The sequence below is a fragment of the Aristolochia californica genome, unplaced genomic scaffold (genome assembly GCF_029961685.1).
Source record: "Aristolochia californica isolate CCGP_79_NKW_82.1479 unplaced genomic scaffold, dmAriCali1.0.hap1 SCAF_2, whole genome shotgun sequence".
Taxonomy (NCBI): domain Eukaryota; kingdom Viridiplantae; phylum Streptophyta; class Magnoliopsida; order Piperales; family Aristolochiaceae; genus Aristolochia; species Aristolochia californica.
This window is the reverse complement of record NW_027181881.1, coordinates 48,386,174-48,406,477: the sequence shown is the minus strand read 5'-3', so window position 1 is coordinate 48,406,477 and position 20,304 is coordinate 48,386,174. Positions and strand designations below refer to the sequence as shown.

Here is a 20,304-nt window from a genome sequence, read left to right as displayed (position 1 = left end):
TTGGAACCCACTTTCATTGCATAATAAAGTGTTACATGTACTTTTTTCTTCCCACAATGAGGCCAATTGAATCGACTTCCTATTACTCTACAGACATGTAGTACAGTATGTCCACTGAAATCTGGAAAAGTGAATGAAGATATCACAGAACTGTTTCACAGAGATGAACTTAGTTATGAAAAGACTGCAAGCAATGGCCAACAAATGCCAAATCGAACCCCGTGTGTCTGCACTTGTTTTATGGAAGAAACAAAGGTTTCTGGTTCCATCGCATAACCCAATTTGGTATAACAGAGAAAAAATAGTTCGGATTCCAGCGTTCCTCAACTTTAAAAGATGCAGAAGAGATGGATTTTCTTCTTATTCACTTTTGAGGAGATGTTTTGATGATTTTATTATGCGAAAAAAAACAAAAAAAGCAGATGGAATAATTTCATATTGATCTTGTGAGAGGAGTTTTTTTTTTTTTTTTTTCTGAAATGAGAAACTGAAAAGTGTGAAGAGAGAAGCATCATAGGCCACTAAAAGCCAACTTGTGCCCAAAAGGTGTTGGAAACTAAAGGTTGGCCCAAATAAACGGCGTATCTGTCTGCCGTTTTTAGTTAATGGGTCCCTCCCCTGTGAGAAAACTAAAATCACTCAAGAATATACTTGATTGACTCCCCAATGGCTTCAGAGGCACTCAAGAGTTGAATGAGAGTCATGTATTCTCATTCCTTCTTAGTTTTATACGTTTTGTTTGACATTTTAGCTGGGACTTTTAACTGTGTAAAAAACAGATTCCATCATAAGTCAGCTTTGCGAGACTAATTCATATTAAACACAGGATATGAGCATTCAGCCATGGCTGAAAATGATAGAACTAATCCAGTAAGTAAAGATTAACACGCAGAACTTTGAGGCTAGAGGTGGAGTAAGCTGAAATATCTACTCTATACCGATCAGGTTGCACGTGTTTCTCATCGTATCGCCATGATAACATTCTTTAGCCTTTCTTTCTGCTACGAGATAAGGATGGAACTTGAAGTTCCTCGAGGGCCTTTTGAGGTGCTAAAATCCAACGCAAATGCGTAGAAACCACAGCTTCTTTAATCTTACTACGCAGCCAAGATTCGATCGGCCACACCGGATTTGAACAGAAATTTCTACGATAGTGAATGTACCCGATGGCTGCTTTATCTTCAGTGAATATATCATCTCCATTTTTGAGAGGTAGCGAAGCCAAGGGCGGTTTGACATCGTTAGAGAACTGACCCAATTAAGAAGGGGGAATAAAGGGTTTTTTTGGATGAGAGGGAATCTCGGAAAGCCCGTGGTTGAAGCTTGAAACTACTGCGTCATTTCAATTTTCAGCCGGAATCGCTATTGTACTTCTTTATATCAAGTGGCTTTCCCAGTTGCTTGCTTGGACGTCTGAAGAGATGGAAAAGAAAGCTACCAAATTCCTTGGTACAACAGCGCTGCTGTCATGTTGTCAAAAGCAACGGGACTTTTTCAATGTTAATGATAAGAATCTCAAAACTTTCTGTGATCAGAGTTGCTCTCAAATGAACATTTAGTTAAAGCTAACATTTAACATATAGTGCTACACCCTCACTGACCTTTCCCCTTCTTTTTATTCTCATTCTGTATAGTATATTGCTTCTTACAAGAAGCTCTGAGACTCAAAGTTCAGTAGTGGGGGATTAGAATTCAGCTAATGGAATGTACCCTGTGCGTGCCATATCTTCAAGAACTATAAAAACACTTTTTTTTTTTTTTTTTTCTGCAACGCAAGGGGAAATCCGCAATTTTTAGTATTTATATCGATTCTGTTGTCCTCTGTTTGCCATGTTAGAGTGCAACACTGGAATGTGGCATTGTCTCCTTCCTCCAGCATGAAAACCCCATCTGAAGATTTGGAGGAGGTGCAGCCATTAAATTACTCGAATACCCATCGCTGAGACAAAGTGAGTTTCAATTCATGTTTCAGCAGATATGTTATGGGAATTTAGTGGAGTTGAATAATACCAAAAAAGTTTGTTAGTTGTGGAGTGATTGGTGCCGTCCAGTGAATCCAAGAGGCCAGAAGTCAGCCGAATTGTTCTTTTGGAGGGGCTGAAACCACTCTATAAAGTATAATTATTGATTAATTAAGCTAATGGGTTGTAATAAAGAAGGAATCCTAATGACAAGCTGACCAAGTTAAAGAGAGAGGAGAGAGAGAATTCTCGACTGCCAGTCAAAGGAAGACAAGAAAAAGGGAGGATAGGAAACGCCTAGTAGTCGAAGAAGAAGACCCTGTTCCTAAAGTGCGTATGAACATATTCGCCGTAAGGGAAACGTCCTTTACAAGGACACCTCGTCCCAGCAGTTCAATCTGTAAGAGAATGGACAGGTCAAGAATCGGTATCAAAGGAAAATGTGAAAGGCTATCTTGGCCGGTGTAATTTCCCCCGTTTGACCAACTTTCTCACATCAGACCCACCCGATGGAGAATCTTCATTTTTTTTTTTTTTTTTTTTTTGTGTTTTCTCTATCCTCTTTCTTAGTCTCATTCAAATATAGAAATAAACAAAATATTCACATTTTAAAATTTTATTATTCATTAAAACAAGTCACTGCGTTTTATCTTCTGCACCATCTTCAATTATCAACTTAGGACAAATGCAGTTCTCGCCAATCTTCTGAAAACACTAGGGGAATTGGGTTAACACCCACCCAGTATATAACGAACATTAAACCTAATTAAAAGGGGGTTTAAGGGTGATTAACGAAATCGGTGAAAGTGGTAGGCAAGAGGACAAGATGGACACGCAAAAAGACTAACCCCAACTCCCAACTCAGACAGGGTATATAGGGTTCAAAAAAATCTCCCCAAGTGGGCAATCCTACCTATCTGACCCATTAGCTTGTTAAACATAAAATAGTGAAAACTTGTTCCCACTCAGGTCCGGTCGGTTAAACCTACTAATTAGGTTTTCTCTTAACGTGCCTACTTAAATGAAAATTTTCTCACTAATTTCACCATTACCATTGAAGTTTTGAACCCAACGCACGTTCCTCATGATCAACCAAGAGATTTTTAAGACGAGCGATCTGCAGGGTGCGCGGGCACCTATCCGGCCGGCTATCCGAGAGACCCGTTTTTAGTAGCTGTTTGAAGATAAGCACGCCACTAAATCATCATTAAGACAACGCGTAAGAGAGATCTCCAAGTAAAAATGTAAAAAGAGACAGGTTACGTCGTTCCTGACTTTATGTGTCCAGAAAAAGAGGGCTAAGGGCACATGCAAATAGGGTCCTCAATCATGGACTGTGGCAGTTGCAGAGAAAGCTGAATTGGAGAAGATGGGCGGTGGGTTCTATGGCCTCTCTGCGACTGCGAGTCTGCGACTCTCTCCGTGGGGTTTTACTTTTATTCTTTCTTGTTGTAAGGGAAAAAAGAAAAAGAAATTATAATTGAAAGAGAAGGTTCCAAAATCTCCTTCCTGGGGACGAGGACGAGGTAGTCACACACCTACCTCATCATTCCCTCTCTGGGCCCGCTCTCGTTTTTGAACCGAGACCACCGCAAAGGAAAGTAGAAAAGCCGTCCGGTCAGACTTACAGTAGAAAAGAAGCAGCGTAGACGTTTAATTAGCGTAATTAAGAGAGGTTTTATGGCTTCTCAGTAAAGTAGACGATTGGGGATGAGGTGGAGAGCATAAAATGAGGATTTCAGATTTATATTCCCGAGCAAAATGACGTTAAAAGCGTCCCTGGTTTCGTATCCCGTGGACTGCATGCCATTTAAACCGTTTTACACTTAGCATATGCAAAATGGAGCCAGCAAACGAATTACCACCAGAAGTAGGAGACCAGATGGGCCAGCTGCTTACTGTTCCATTGATGTACTATAAAGAGGATCAGAGAGTCACAGAAGAAACACCCATCAATCCCTCTCCTTGCCAAATCTTCTCTTTCTCCGCCATTGCTCCTACTATTATGGCCTTCACGATCCTGCTCCTCTCTCTGCTGCTCCTGCTCCTCTCTCTGCTTCTTCTGCTCAGGGCTGTCCATGTGACCCTCTCTTGTTACTGGCTGACACCCCAAAGGATCCAAAAGTTTATGCAAAGGCAAGGTGTCAATGGGCCCAAACCCAAGTTTCTCGTGGGAAATCTCGTGGAGATGGCGTCCATCATCTCCAAGACCACCTCCTCCGATATGAACTCCATTCACCATGACATCGTTAGCCGTCTCATGCCGCATTATATCCTCTGGTCCAGACAGTACGGTAAGTCCCCTTTTTCTTCTTTTGCTTTCTTCCGATTGAAATATGCGTCGGTTGAGGAAAGCGATTCTGTAGTTTGAATCACGTGTTGGTGCGCAGGAAAGAGATTCATTTATTGGTGTGGATGCGAGCCGAGGATATGCTTGACGGAGACGGAAATGATCAAGGAGCTGTTGTCAGCCAAGTACACCCAAATCTCAGGCAAGTCCTGGTTGCAGCAACAAAACTCCAAGCATTTTATTGGCAGAGGCTTGCTGATGGCGAATGGAGAAGACTGGTATCATCAACGACACATCGTCGCGCCGGCATTCATTGGTGACAAACTCAAGGTTAGGAAGGGGTGGATTCATACGAATTCCTATTCTCCTTATTTCAGGGTTTTTTTTTTTTTTTTTTCTAAAGCTTTCTAATAGGATTTGATACCCCAATGGTTGTGTCTGCAGAATCATGCAGGATATATGGTGGAATGCACGAAGCAAATGCTCCAATCTCTTCATTCAGAGACCGCGTCCGGCGGCGCGGAGGTGGAGATTGGAGAATATTTCACCAGACTCACCGGAGACATAATTTCTCGGACAGAATTCGACAGTAGCTACGACAAGGGGAAGAAAATCTTTCATCTTCTTAACTCTTTGCAACACCTCTGCGCTCAATCCAGCCGCCACTATTGGTTTCCCGGCAGTCGGTGAGTCTTTCCTCGCTTCTGATTCTCTGAAAATTAATATCCTCCACCTCAGCTCCACATGCTTTGCCAGATCCCTTTTCTAATATTCCTTGGGCCAGGTTGACCTCTCTTTTCTCTTGAGTGACATTTGTGATGCTCTTTGCCCATCACTTTCGGTTTGGCACTCGGTTCAATTAATAGTGGGTTCTGCTCCCTCCCATCAATTGCCTCACATATATTTGTAGTCATCCAAATCTTAATTTAATCTGCAGGTACATTCCCAGCAAATATAATAGGGAGATTAAAGCACTGAAGATGGAGGTGGAGAAGCTGTTGATAGAGATCATCCAGAGCAGAAAAGACTGCGTTGAGATTGGACGAGGTGAGTCCTACGGGAATGATCTTCTTGGTATGCTTCTGGCTGAAACCCAGAATAAGAGAGAGGGATTTAGCTTCAACCTGCAACTCATAATGGACGAATGCAAGACCTTCTACTTCGCCGGCCATGAAACCACCGCCCTTCTTCTTACTTGGACGGCAATGTTACTCGCGATCAACCCAACGTGGCAGGAACGGGCACGGACCGAGGTGCTTCAGGTCTGTGGGGGGAAACCCCCCTCCCCGGATCATCTTCCCAAGCTCACTCTGGTACTTAAAAAAAATCTACAAGACTCCATTAATGATGTTTAAAGCCATTCTAGTTAACTTTCACTTCAAAATTCAAATACGAAACAATGGGCGGGTTCTTAATTCGTAAAACGATCTGTTTTTTGGCAGCTTAACATGATAATCAACGAATCACTGCGGCTGTATCCGCCGGCTTCTCTGCTTCCAAGGATGGCATTCGAGGATTTCAAGCTGGGTGATCTCCACATTCCCAGGGGACTATCGATTTGGATTCCAGTACTGGCTCTTCACCACAGTGAAGAACTGTGGGGAAAAGATGTGCATGAATTCAATCCCGAAAGGTTTGCGGGGAAATCATTTGCTCCTGGCCGCCACTTCATGCCCTTTGCGGCGGGGCCTCGCAACTGCGTGGGCCAATCCTTCGCCATGATGGAAGCAAAGATCATCTTAGCCATGTTTCTCACTCGGTTCAGCTTCAGCATCTCCGAGAATTATCGGCATGCGCCTGTGGTGGTGCTCACCTTGAAGCCCAAACATGGGGTTCTCATCAAATTGAAGCCTCTGACACATTGAGAGGATGGAGCCCAGAATTCGTATTTGTTCGTACAGGAGAGGCTACGAGGATGCATTGTTTTTTCAGCTCTGGTTTTTGTTTATTGGAGAGACTGAATACGAAAAAGGTAAGAGAGGTGAGAGGATTAAACAGGAGAAGCTTCAAATGGAATAAGTGACTGAAATATAATAATAATTTTTTGGTACTCATATAATCAACTATCCAATTTATATTATAAAATGTGCGCATCGGAGAAAGCAAGAGAGGCCACAGTGAAGCGGATAAGACTGCAATGTCCGTAGAAATTAATTTAAAATGGGTGTTCAGATTACTCCATGATGCGCCTATGACAGCCATCTGCATACTTTCAGTTGTCTGCGAGTGCTTTCTTTCATTTCACCTCTCTTTTCCCTCTCTCTCTCTCTCTCTCTCTCGCTCTCGGAGGATGGAGCAAAGCATCGAAACCGATTTTGCGGGAGAAGAGAAAGGAAATGATTATGAAACAGAGGTGGCGGGATCTTATCGTTTCAGTTCCCAATGCTCGAATATTGAAAGAGAATTAATTAGTCTCTGATAATGATGATTTAAGAGGGATTAGGAGTCTTTAGTTCTTCTTTTCTCTACTTTTTTCCCTGTGCACGAGTGATTTCGACTGCTCCAAACGTGGTGCAATTAATTTTTTTTTAAAAAGAAATCAGGGATTACCTCGCGCCCACGCCCACGTGGGCTTGGCCTCTTCCAGTCACTTTTCAAGTGAAAGTTCAAATGTCACAAACCATCCTAAATAAACTCTTGGCATATCCTCCCACCACATCTCCCACTACCACTTTTTTCTCTTTATGTTAAAATACTTTGCTCGTGTAAGGGAAAAACAAAAACAGCTAACAGGAGAGACTTTAGCGTTTCCTTAATCTCTGATCAAGTATGAGACGAATTAGAGCCGTTCTTTGTGTAAGTCTGATCAGAATTGATGATTCAGATTTCATGTCGTATTGAGATACAATTCAATTTTTTATTTTTTTTTATCAAGTGAAGCATATAAACACATTATTTAGACCTCCAGTTCAGATTTGAGCTTATAAAAATACCCAAGTTGGGTTTAATACAGAACTGGACCTAATTTTATTAGGGAAGGGGTTCTTGTCCTGTGACAGAGGCTCTCGAGAGCCCTATGAAGATTGTGGCCACGATGACTTCGAGGGAAAAGAAAAAGGCAAAGAGGAAGTTCGGGTGACATTGATAGAGATAAAGATAAAATTGAAAGAATTTGAGATTGTCTCAAATTGTAACTCTAAACAATGTAAACTCCTCTTAATGATAATGTTTATCATGTAAAATCTTATCTCTCTGTTATTCATTCTTCTTATTCAATATGATATCAGAGTTCTTGATCGGCAATCCCTCTTCCTGTCGTTGTCGCCCCCCTAACACTCTCTAATGCATCTGAATATCGGACTGTTGTTGGGAGTCTACAATAATTATCTCTTACTTGCTCTGACATTGTTTATGTGGTAAATAAGTTATCCTAGTTTATGCATTACCCTACTACTGATCATTAAGATGTTGTTAAGCGATTGTTGCACTATCTCTGTGTAACTTTGGATGATGGTATTGTAATACATTGACAATCTTCTTTGTTTCTTCAAACATTCTCTGATGTTGATTGGGCAGGAAACAAAGACGATTTCACTTTCACCGGTGCCTATATTGTTTACCTAGGTCGCAATCTTATCTTTTGGAGTTATAAGAAGTAACAGATTGAGGCTCGATCCTCTATTGAGCAAGAATATTGATCCGTTGCAACCATTATAGCTGAGATCCAATCTCTTCTCATTGAACTTAGTGTTCTTCTTTCACGACATCCGGTGCTTTATTGGGACAATATCGATGTTATAAATCTATGCTCCAATCCAGTATTTCACTCGCACATGAAACATGCAGCTTTGGATTCCCATTTTATTCTAGAACAAGTTTAAAGTGGTGTTCTTCAGGTTACTCATGTCTCCTTTGCTTATCAATTAGAAGATGCTTTCACCAAACCACTTCCAAGAACACGGTTACTCTTCTTGAAAACCAAGATTGGACTCTCATCTTGCAGGAACATGATAGAGATAAAGATGAAACTGATAGAATTTGATATTGTCTCAAATTGTAACTCTACAGTAATACAAACTCCTCCTTAATATTTGTTATGTAAAATCTTATCTCTTTATAACCTATAAATACCTGTATTGATGAATGTAAAATATCTATAAATTATTCATGCGAGGGCTGATTATCGACCACATCGATATTAAAAATCTGCCGTTAGCAGATCTGCTCCTAATGCAGAAAAGAAAGAAATTGAATCGAGGGTGCATAATTCCAAAGGTTGACTTTAATCAATGGGATTATTATATTGTTTCTAGTCAAAAGATTCTCTAATTACTGTCACTAGCGTTGAAGTCAAAGTCAAGTACCTCGAGTATTAGATTGACCATCTTGCGGAGTTACTGATCTCGATATTCAATCCTTTCATACTGCCAAGATTTAAGAAGGAGAAAGTCGTTGAATTCTGTACTGGGTTGAGAATTGAGGAGATCCGTAACAATCTTTCTTCCTCCACTGCCGAAACCTCGGTAAACTGTTCTAATCATTCTTTCTCCGAATTGGCGCGGCTTTTGAGTGCTCCACAAATCTACTTCACCATTCTTGGGATCTCTTGCTACTCAAGTTCAAATTAGTAATCTTGGTTAAGAAAATGACCCTTTGCTGCGGTTGTTTAACGAGCATTTGAGGAAAGAACAGAAGGAGCTCAGCGACATCGAAGAGAAATGAGTCAAAGACTCAAAAGCCAGTGTTACAGTAACCTTTATCGCATCGAGATCGGAAAAAAGGAGCAAACTTTAGTGAGAGAATTCTGCGCGCACCGGTTGACCTCCTGTTCTACTTGATCCTCGAAAGAGATGACTTCACCAGATAAAAACAAACCAACAATGTCAATATTCATCGATTGGAATGTCTATTATTTCATTATTATCGTTCGCTCTTTCTTATCAGAAATGAGTCAAAGCCTCAAAAGCCAGTGTTACAGTGATCCTTTATCGCATCGAGATAAGAAAAACAGGAGCAAACTTTCGTTCTGCGCGCACCGGTTGACCTCCTGTTCTACTTGATCCTAGAAAGAGATGACTTCACCAGATAAAAACAAACCAACAATGTCAATATTCTTCTATTGTAATGTCTATTACTTCATTATTATCGTCCGCTCTTTCTAATCAGCCGTGTGCATCCTCTTCATCTTTCTTCAAGTTATCCGTCCACTATAGTGATCAAGCTGGAAAACCGGCACATCATAATGCAGATCTCTACAGCTTCTTGGCAAAGTGGAAGAATTCTCAAAAGAACTCAAGAGAAAGTTTAATTGAACGATAACAACGATTCAAAAGGAAGAATAAAATTGACGTCGTAACTTGTATACAGAGTGCCTCGATATATTAAGAATCCTGCACATTGCCGAACCAAACGCCTTTAAATGTTTGTTTTCAGTCCATGTTGGTTTCACCAATTAATCAACTGTAACCAAGTCAACACAAAAATTAGCAAAACAAACAGCAATCTCCCAAGACGTACAAAAACGGGTATTGATAAAAAACATTGACTAGGCGTGGGAGGATGACATGATCTCACTCTGATGTAACTCAACTGAAATCTAAGATTTTAATGAAACGTTGACAGCGAACAAAGTGGCGATGGGTACCTGCTGCTATGATTTCCGAACTTGAAAAACCTTCCATTGATTATCTTTTTAGAGTTAAGAAAAGTCCAAGGGTTTGTTTAAGTTTAAAAGATCGAGAAAGTGAGATAGATAAGGGAACCATTAATATTTAAACTGGTGTGGAAGGCCGATCATTTTGAACAGGAAAAGCAGAGAGGAAAGAAATCAAGAAAAGCATAAAGCTTCGAATCGTCTTCGTCGGAGTCTCTATCATCTTTGAGATCATTATCATCAACAACATTACCTTCAAGGAAATCTTTTTTCTTTTTTGTGGGTTAAAAGGGTAGAGACGAGATGACCGGAAAAGACGTACTAGCAGGAAGGCCTAGCACGAAATGCCGCAAAAGAATGCTATGTATGCCCTCTACAGTGGCTTTGACATGAAGGGAAATCCTAACATATGATCGAATCCAATCCAATCCAGGGGAGCAGTGCGAGGCATTACGTCCAAATGCTCAAGCCACTACCCGGGACCCAACCCAAGTTGGTGCGCGCATTAAACTCAGTTTTGTTTCCACTTCTGCCGACGAATCGCGGCCCATCGACTCTCTCATCGTTCTGCGTTTATATTTCATCTGCTTGTCATTTTCGATCCTCTTGTTGGTTTCTCTGTTCTGGGTGTTGGGTGTTTCCTCGGCCGTTTTTCTCGCAGAAGCAGAACGACGGGTATTGTATTGAAATAGTTTCTAGAAAGCAAGATAATCTGTATGTGGACTGTTGCTGTAAGCAAGGATTGGCATCTCGGAACTGAATATGAAGCTCGTTATGAGTTTGAGCTGGACCGAATTCGCATCTTCGCTCTAAATCTCCTCTCCTCCTGACACTCCAGAGCATGGAGCTAGCTTAAAAGCAAATTCAATTGGGCCTACCCTGGGAGATATCTCTCTATGATCAATGCTGCTGCTTGGAGCACTTCGCCACGATATCTGAACCTTGGAAAAGAGATGCTTACTCAGAGATGTATTGTGCAGCAGAATTGCCGGTTAAATTTGTTGCTGAAAGTCACGAAATTAAGTCGTGTTTAGAGAAACTCTTAACCCGCAATGCTACTTTTTTACAAACACCCAGTTTTGATGAGAACAAAATCGTAATTTATTGTACTATTAATTTGTGAAAGTGAAAATAAAATCATCTAAGTAATTCTATTGTTGGTAGCAAGAACATGAGAAAGCGAAGATAAGTTGCAAATCAATATAATGACATGCAAGACTGGTAAAAACAAATAGGAGATGAATGATGATTGAGAAGAAAAAATATAAAACAGATGACAGACTCAAGAGCTTAGTGAGTGTACGAATTCTTTAAAATGCTTCTAAGACCTATGTAACTTAGGGGTGCACATGGTTTAGGTTATAGGTAGGCTTTTGAAAAACCCTAACCATGGTCTGAACCTGTCCCCTTCGTGTTCCCCTACTCTCCTACCCCTTTCTCACATCCTTAGACAATCCATGCATTGGCCCATGGCTATTCCGTCTATAACATGATGTTAAAATAGATAAAAAAAACAATGAAATCATATAAGAATTAGTGTTTATCAATGGTTTGTAATCAAATTCTAGTTTCCTAAATGTCCTTGTCACATAAAATTTTAAGGATTAGTGTTTATTTAAAACATGTATAATGTTGTTATAAGGCTTTGGGTGGGTTGAGGTTAGGAAAAACTGTTCTTACCCTACCCCCGCACTATATCGTTTTCCCCCAAGGGGGGACCCGGGGAGAGAAAAAAATTGGCAGAAGGATCGTGGGGGGAATGGGAGGAAGGAACAATGCGCGCTTCAATTGTTTGATTTGCAAAACAGGTCGATATCCAAATTACCCGTTTTTTGCTTGAGCGAGTGAATTGACATGATTCACTTGAAGTGTAACTCATTATACACTAACCCCTTAATCTAATTAACTAAGTAATGTGAGAGTAATTCATCTCACTTCATGTTGGACTAACCCCCCTATTAATTTTACCCATGTTCACCTCTAGCTTCAATATCATAATTTGAAATTATTTATGATAGTAAAAGTAGACATATGGTTGAATTGTGCAAATTGATGACCAAAATAGGGTAAAAGACTATATATAGAAAATTTCCAAATTTGTGATTTTACAATGTTTTATATAAGTATTGGGTATAAAACCCCATAAATGTTACATTGGAAAAGGAAATGCTAGCCCCTATGAGTCAAATGAAATGGGTTTGGATACTCTTAATATGTCAAAGGCTCAACAAAAAATAAAATTAAAATCATGTAATTTTGTTGTATTTGTATCGTCTAGCTATTGAGCTTGGCCTTATCCTTGTGGGTCCCTCATGATCTTCCAGCTTATCTTGATAAGGTTAACAACTCGTGAGATATTTGTGGGTCCCACTTGATCTTCAAGTCTTCTAACTCAATTCAACTTGTGCTTCTTAATTCCTTAACTCGTGTTTGCTTGGTGAAGACTCTTCTTGGTTTCCCACGTCCTCATGGTGGATCCCACCAGCTCGAGCACCATAGTGGGTCCCACATTGTAACACTCCCCCTCAAGTTGGGGGGTGAGAAGACATCATAAATACCCAGCTTGCTGCATATAGTAGACATAATCTTGTGAGTGACCGGCTTTGTTAGAATATCTGCAACTTGACTTTGTGATGATATATGCTTCAGAGATAAGAAACCAGTTAGGAACATTTCTCGTATAAAATTGCAATCTATTTCAATATGCTTTGTCCTTTCATGGAAAACTGAATTCGATGTAATGTGTATTACTGCTTGATTGTCACAGTATAGATCTATTGGTGTTTCTTTGTAGGATCCCAATTCAATGAGAAGAGGTTTTATCCATATGAGTTCACTAATAGTATGTGTCATGGTTCTGTATTCTGCTTCTACACTCGATTATCTACTACATTTTGGTTTTTGCTTTTCCATGTAACCAAATTCTCTCCAATCAAGGTTCACTATGTTTTTTCCACTCCCCTCGAACCGATGTTTCAAATACATCAAACATACCAAGTTTGAAGTAAGACTGTTGAAGAAGACTGACTGAAACTATTTTGGAAAAAATATCAACCAATTGACTTTTTGAAGGAATTCAAATCATGCAAATAACTCTACCTTTGAGCTTTTCTGTGATAATCATGGTAGCCAGTTTTAATATGCTTTGTTATCCCATGGAAGATTGGATATGTTGTTATGTGAAGGATTACTTGGTTGTCATAATGAAGTTGTATAAAGTGTTATCTTGGAACTCAAGTTCATTGACTAAAGACCTCAACTACAACATCTCACTCATGACATATGCCATGACTCCATATTCTACTTTCCTACTCGATCTAGCCACAACATTATACTTCTTGTTGCGCCAAGTCACTAAATTACCTCCAACAATGGTACAATAGCCACATATGGATCTATCATTAGCAGACCCTGCACAGTCTACATCTACAAATCCTTAAATATTGAGATGATCTTGTATCTTATGCAACAATGCTTGATCGAGATTTTTCTTTTAACTACCTCAATACTCTTTCCAATGCTTGCCAATGAGAGTGTTCGACCTTGTGCATGAACTAACTTTTGACGCTTACTACAAAAGAGATGTTACATCATGTGAGTATCAAATAGATTAGTTTCTCAACCAAGGACTTGTTAACTTCCAATCCTTAAATATTGAGATGATCTTGCTTCTTATGCAATAACACTTGATCGAGATTTTTTTTTAATTACCTCAATACTCTTTCCAATGCTTGCCAATGAGAGAGTTAAACCTTGTACATTAACTAGCTTCTGGCTCTTACTACAAAAGAGATGTCACATTTTGTGAGTATCAAATAGATTAGTTTCCCAACCAACCTTTAGGACTTATTAACATCTACTTTATAATATGATATTTAACATCTTCATATTTGGATCCACGAGATTGTCAATATGTTTGTAGTCCAACATTCCTCACTATTCAAGCAAATTTAAGATATACTTTCTTTATGACAAAACTAGGCCATACTGAGATTGTTAAACTTCAATGCGCAGAAAATGCTTCACTAAACCAAGATCTTTAGTTTGGAAAAGCTTAACCCTTTTATAATCTAGTAAATACCGCTTGTATCACTCCTAGTGAGAATAAGAATAACACCATTAATAATATGCATAACAAAAATAGAATGGTCCATTTCATACCTCTTAAAGTAAAAAACCACAAACTATTTTACTAAATTTGTCAAACCCTACATGAGGAGATTACTAAAGCCTATAAATCTATTTCTTAAGCTTATATACCTTCTCCCCCTCAAACACAAAACCAGGTGGTTGGAGCAAATAAACTTCGTCAAGGAGGTCACGATTGAAAAATAAAATTTTCACATCAAGTTGATAAATAGACCACTTGGAATTTGTAGCAAGAGAGATGAAAAGTCTTAAAAAGTTGAGTTTGGTAATTAGAGAAAAAATTTCCTCATAATCGAGTCCATATGCTTGAGTGAAGGCCTTAGCAACAAACTGGGCTTTTAGCCGAGCAACTGAGCTATCCAGATTATGCTTAATTGTAAAAATTCATTTACATTCCACTAATCTTTTGCTACTGGTTAAAGAAGTCAAGTTCCATGTGTAATTATGATACATGACAATCATTTATTCTTCCATGGCAGCTGTCCATCGTGGATGAATCAAAGCCTCTATATGATCTCTCGGAGTAGACATAGTAGGCAAGGCAGCAACAAAAGTGCAACATTCCAAAGAGAATCAGTGAGTAAAAATAAAATTAAACATTGGATGGGATGTTGAGGTCTTGGAAGTAACACATGATCGCGACTCTTTTCGAATAGCTATGGATTGAGTATAAAAAAGAGGACCAAAAATGGATAAGAGGGAGAGATGTGGTCACTAATGGCTCAATAAGTCAGCTAGAAAGAGTGGACTTCTCAATATATTTTTGTTTGTATGTATTTTATTACCTTTTATTTATTTTAATATATATATATATATATATATATATAAATTCTTGAAAAATTATATTCTAATCTATTTAACTCATTTCATTATCGATTTAAGATTTTTAATATTTTCAAAATAATAGAAAATTTATTATAGCTTTTAAAAATTATAATGAAAGGTATTCTTAAATCAATAATGAAATGTGATAAACCGATTAGAAGAGATTTTTTTAATTAATTAATATATAATTTTATATCTTATTATTTTAAATAAAAGTTAATAATATGTGCACCAACAAATAAGATTTTTTAAAACTAAAATATTTTTTTATAATATATTTTTAATATTAGAAAGTTTCTTCAATCGATAATGAAAGGTGTTAATTACATTAGAAAAATATTTTGTATATAACTAATATAAAAAGTGATATTTTATTACAATTAATAGAAAGTAATGAAACACATACCGATATATAAGATTTAAAAATAATATTTTTTAACAAATATTGAATTATATTAAAAATATTAAATAGATAATGTAAGATATCAATTACATTAGAATTTTTTTTAAACAATTAATAAATAATTTTATATTTTATATTATATAAAATAGAAGATAATAAAATGTGTACTATATTTAAAACAAAAAAATAATGTTTGTAAACTATTTTTTAAATTACAAATGAACTTATATCAATCATGAAAAAAAAAAGGTATGCTGACAAGAAGGATTGATGCAAAATGGAGATGAGGTATCATGATGACACGTCATACATGTGGATGATGTTGCAATGTTTCGATGATGTGGGCATTGTTTCTCCGTTTGTTGGTGTGATGTGATGACGTGCCAACATGTAGACAGTCAAAGTTGACGTGTCGAATTAGATTGTACAAAAGTGTAGTTGATAGGTCAAAGTTGGGTATTTTTATATTATTTTTGGATTTTATTAATTTTTAAATATTGGTTAAAAATGGGTAATTTAGAAAATTTTCCAAAGTTAAATTATACTAAACCTTGATTGGGAGAGATAAACAAATCATCGTTGTAGATTGATGTAACATCAATTTATAGAACCTGATACGATACCATATTAAATTTATGAAAAATAAATAATTCATTAACTTAATTGTAATTGCGTAAAATGAACCTCTATTTATAATATAGGAGACAAGTAGAATCAAATTACAATTTAACTATAAATGTCCCAGTTGCACCCAAAATCAAACACTAAAAGATAAGTCCTAAAATAATTAAACAACTGAATATAATTAAAAGACTAAAATAATTAAAATATTTTTAAACTATATGATTCTTTTGTGAGACCTCCTTCCCATGAGACTTTTCTTAGACTTCACCATTTTAATTATGACTCTTTGAGACTTCTTGTTGTAAAATCATATAAGACTCTTCCATACTTATTCTTCAATCAGGCAATAACTAGGACAAGGGTAGTTTAATTCTCATTTGATTCTATTTGTTTCTTTTATTATAAACAAAATCTCATTGTACTTAGTTATAATCAAGTCAATGAATTATTTTCACTTTTATAAAAATTCAACATAGTATTAGAGCAATTTTTGTAGATTGACACAATGTCAATTTACATAGACAATGCATTTCTTTCTCCCGATCAAGTTTTAGTGTAGTTTATTCTTCACTTTTTCATTATCCCTTATCTCCTTTCCTACTTTATTTGTTTTTTTCCATACTTTAGTTTCCTTCATTTTGGTATACAAGTTTTTCTTCTCCCCTTCATTTTTAGAGGAAGATCCATCTCTTCCAGCTGATGACCTAAAATCCCTCCATATCCTACTTTAATTCCTTAAGCTCATTCGATACATCAAAGACTCCATTCCCATTGACCATGACGACAATTGCAGCTCTTGTGCTCGGTACCAATAGGTCACCACATACTTAGTCATGAAATTGGTTACAAAAACCATTCGTTCTCTGGGTGATGAATATATCTCTGGGCATTATCACTTTGGAGAAACCCCAAACTAAAATCACCATGTGAGCCTAGTAGCTCAATAAAAAATCTCTATTGATGAACTTAGTCCTTTCCTTGCAAAAGAGGTTCTCTAGAGAGCTCTCTCTGTGGTGCCTAACAATCATTGTTGACAGGCTTGGGGATTTTCTTCTCCTTGGGTAGCGGAGTTCATCAGAGCTCAGTTGTGCACCAATATAGTATAACTTCTTTTTGATGAGGGTGGGGGGGTGGGGAATCCATCTTTTATTTTCTTTCTTCAGTTTGGTTCAAATCCAGGACTAAATTCGAAGTCATATGTCAAAAATTCTAAGAAGTCCTTTTTTTCTGCAAAATTCTTTTTTCACAATTAGTGTAACAAGTTTGTTTTTTTATATCATCAAAATTCATGTGTTTGGAGGCATTGTGGGCCTCTTCTTTTACACAACCAATGATTGATGTAATTGATTACATTTTCATCTCCTCGCTACTTGGTATTGGTGAACTCGACCATGACAATGTGGCAAGTGATATAAAATAGGCTTTGGAATTTATTTTCAAGTTATTTCCAATTGTCAACAAACTCTGAAACTAGTCAAACACATTATTGTTTCACCATCAAGTTACCATTTGTCTCGATATTATTGCCCATTTTGATGTATTGGGCAATATGTTGCTTTGGGCTACCATTTGTATCAAACTGTTAGAACTCAGGCCACTTGTATCTACGTGGCATTCCTAGAGCTTGGATTCTCCTGCTATAAGGCTGAACCTAACTTCGAGATTTCGTTTGTGATTCGTCCATTAGTTGAAGATCTTAAATAATATTTTCAATGATCGACTTGAGAAAGTCAATTGGCAAAGTGTCTCCTTTTGATTGTCAAAAAATTTATTTACTTCTTGTTGGAGGAAAATAAGTACCCTTTGAAGCTGAGAAGAGTTGAGGAGGACTTTTGTAATGAGAAGATTCTCCAATGTTTATTATCAATAACTCAATTTTGGCAATGAGTTGTACAATTTGAGCATTTCTTGCATTGATTTGCTCACTTTTTTCCTGCATCGTTTGTTGTAGCTCTACCACTTGCTCCTCCAAAGTCTTTGCTTATACCATTATGATAGATATTCTAAATCTTGGAGAAGTTGGTTATATTGAGCATTCCTTTCGTGATTATTGGAGATTGCTCTCATCCTTTTGAGAAGAACTATTACAATGTTCCTTGTATTGCTTAACCATCACCCACTTCAAGGAGCATGAAGGATGGAGAAGATTTTTTGATGTTGTTTTGAGGCAAAATTCTTCATCTTCAGTAGTTGAAGATATGATTGCTTAAAGATTAGCATAATATTTGATCTTCTTTGTACATTCAAAATCATTGGTCTCTTTCTTTTCTTCCACTTTATGACACAATTTTAGCCCTTGTGACTTCTTTTTCATTAGTCGAGTGACTAGACCTGAATGAATTGTTAATGTGCTACTTGAAGGAACCTCATTTCTCTTTGACGGTTCCATGATCGATTATGTGTTTGACTATCTCCATAGGTTTAGATGGATGACAACCAGATCTATTTTCATTAAATTTTATCAGTTCCGATTTGAACGTGTGACTTTGAGATAATCACTCTTCTTTATGCCTTGAGATGCCAAGATGTTGGGGTTAATTCTTTTCTTGGAGCTTGTGGAGAAAGAGATAAGAGGCCGAGATATCCCACCATGTATGCAAAACATGTAGACGTACATAAGTATTCAATCTACATCATGGTGAGACCGTAAGTACAACAATAAAATAAAGTCACAAGATTTAAATTGATGTGAGGTCATATCTTTGACTTGGTCTTCTGATCAGATCATCATGCACAAACTTGATTTGAACCTTGAATGATTTGTTATCAAACTATAGCCTCCCTTGATTAACTAGCTTTAATGTTACGACTAGTCTTCACTTGCCCCCTCATTGTAGTGACAGGTCCCAAGATGGTGGCAAAATATCTCTATAGATGATTACTTAATGTTACCTTTATTGCAGAAATTTTACAAAGTTTAGGCTAATTTGAAGTTTGAGGTGTTAGAAGGAATAATGAAATTATAGTAGATTGAGTATTTGTTTGGTACAAGTTATGTGATGGCTTCAAGGAAATTGGCGTAGTTGTAGCAGAATTTTTACTTGTTGCAAGCCTTGTGAAGATTTTAACAGAGGTCAAAATCTGGAGCTCTTGTGTGTTTGTTTAACGATTTCTCCTTTATAAAAGCTTTGCTTTGCCCCTACAGTCCAACAAAATTCTCAAAAAGTTTATTTTTCCAAACCTACAATGAACCTCTATTTATACTTCACCTTCTTTCCATTACTAGATACACATATAAGGGGGGGAAACACTTACAAGACTTTTTCTTCTTCACCTCATCTGATTTATTTGAAAATGACGTCACATCTTTCCTTTAGGTGGAGCAATCTTATGATGTCGATTGTCATTGATGTACCACCATTTTTATTTGGGTGGAATTTTCTTGTGATGCCACATATCATCCATGTGCACTCACTTATGTGGTGCTTAGGTGGCACTTCAATCTAAAAAATATAATTTTGGCACCATGTTACAATCCACTTTATCTTGATTGTTGATTAAGTTATGATCTTAATAATCGATCTAAATCTTGACAAAAACTATAATTTTTACATTTGACAGACTATTAGACAAAACCTCCATACTTTCATGTTGATAACTTTTTTTATTGAAGTTACTGGTCAATTGGCGATCAGATTGTTTCAACCTTGGTCATTGATCGATGTTGGTCAGTATTTTAATTCTAATGATTAAACTTTCATGTGTAAAACAACAAAATGTAATATCACATACTGCCGCTGACCAGAGATTCTTTGAGTAGTAGTATACTTGCGCTATTGTTTTTAGGGAATTTTACCAAAATACCGGTTTTAAACAACTTATTTATGAAAATAACGAAGACCACAAATTATTTACAAAACTACCGAACTTTGACCGGTCTACCGTATATGTGGACAGTCAAAAGTGACACGTAAGCTTTGACTGCTTACGTGTCGCTCCATCATCAGAGCTATGATGTAGATGAACACATAGACTGCCACGTCATTATTATTGACACGTCATTCGCCACGTCATTACATGATAAAATTTTGAATAAATTTAAAAAAAATTAAAAAATCACATACACTTTTTATTACCTTATATCTAAAATAAAAAATTATTTAAAAAAATTAATAAACAATTAAAAAATTAACTCTTACTTATTTAACACCATTTAATATCAATTAAAATATTTATTAATTAAAAAAATTATCGTTATACTTTTTATTTCTTCATATTTTAAAAAATAAAATAAAATAAGTAAATTAATTAGATTTAAAATATTTATAAATTAAAAAAATACAAAAAAAAATATTTTAGAGTTTAAAAATACTTTATTTGTATATTTTTATCACCTTATGTACGAAATAATAATATTTACAAATTTTAAATATTTATAAATTTAAAAAATCTTACTCTTAAGTCTTACCCATATATTATCGATTTAAAATATTTAAAATTTTAAAAAAAAATACAAAAA

The 20,304-nt window shown here is 36.8% G+C and overlaps 1 protein-coding gene across 1 annotated transcript; it reads left to right on the top strand.

The window, feature by feature from the left end:
* Positions 1–3,925: 3,925 nt before the first annotated feature.
* On the top strand, positions 3,926–6,183 carry LOC137957081 (cytokinin hydroxylase-like). Its single transcript, XM_068804785.1, has 5 exons — positions 3,926–4,255; positions 4,352–4,581; positions 4,696–4,937; positions 5,189–5,564; positions 5,694–6,183. Exons 1-5 carry the CDS (start codon positions 3,967–3,969, stop codon positions 6,114–6,116), a joined length of 1,560 nt encoding a protein of 519 aa, XP_068660886.1. The 5' UTR covers positions 3,926–3,966; the 3' UTR covers positions 6,117–6,183.
* The last annotated feature ends 14,121 nt before the right edge of the window (positions 6,184–20,304 follow it).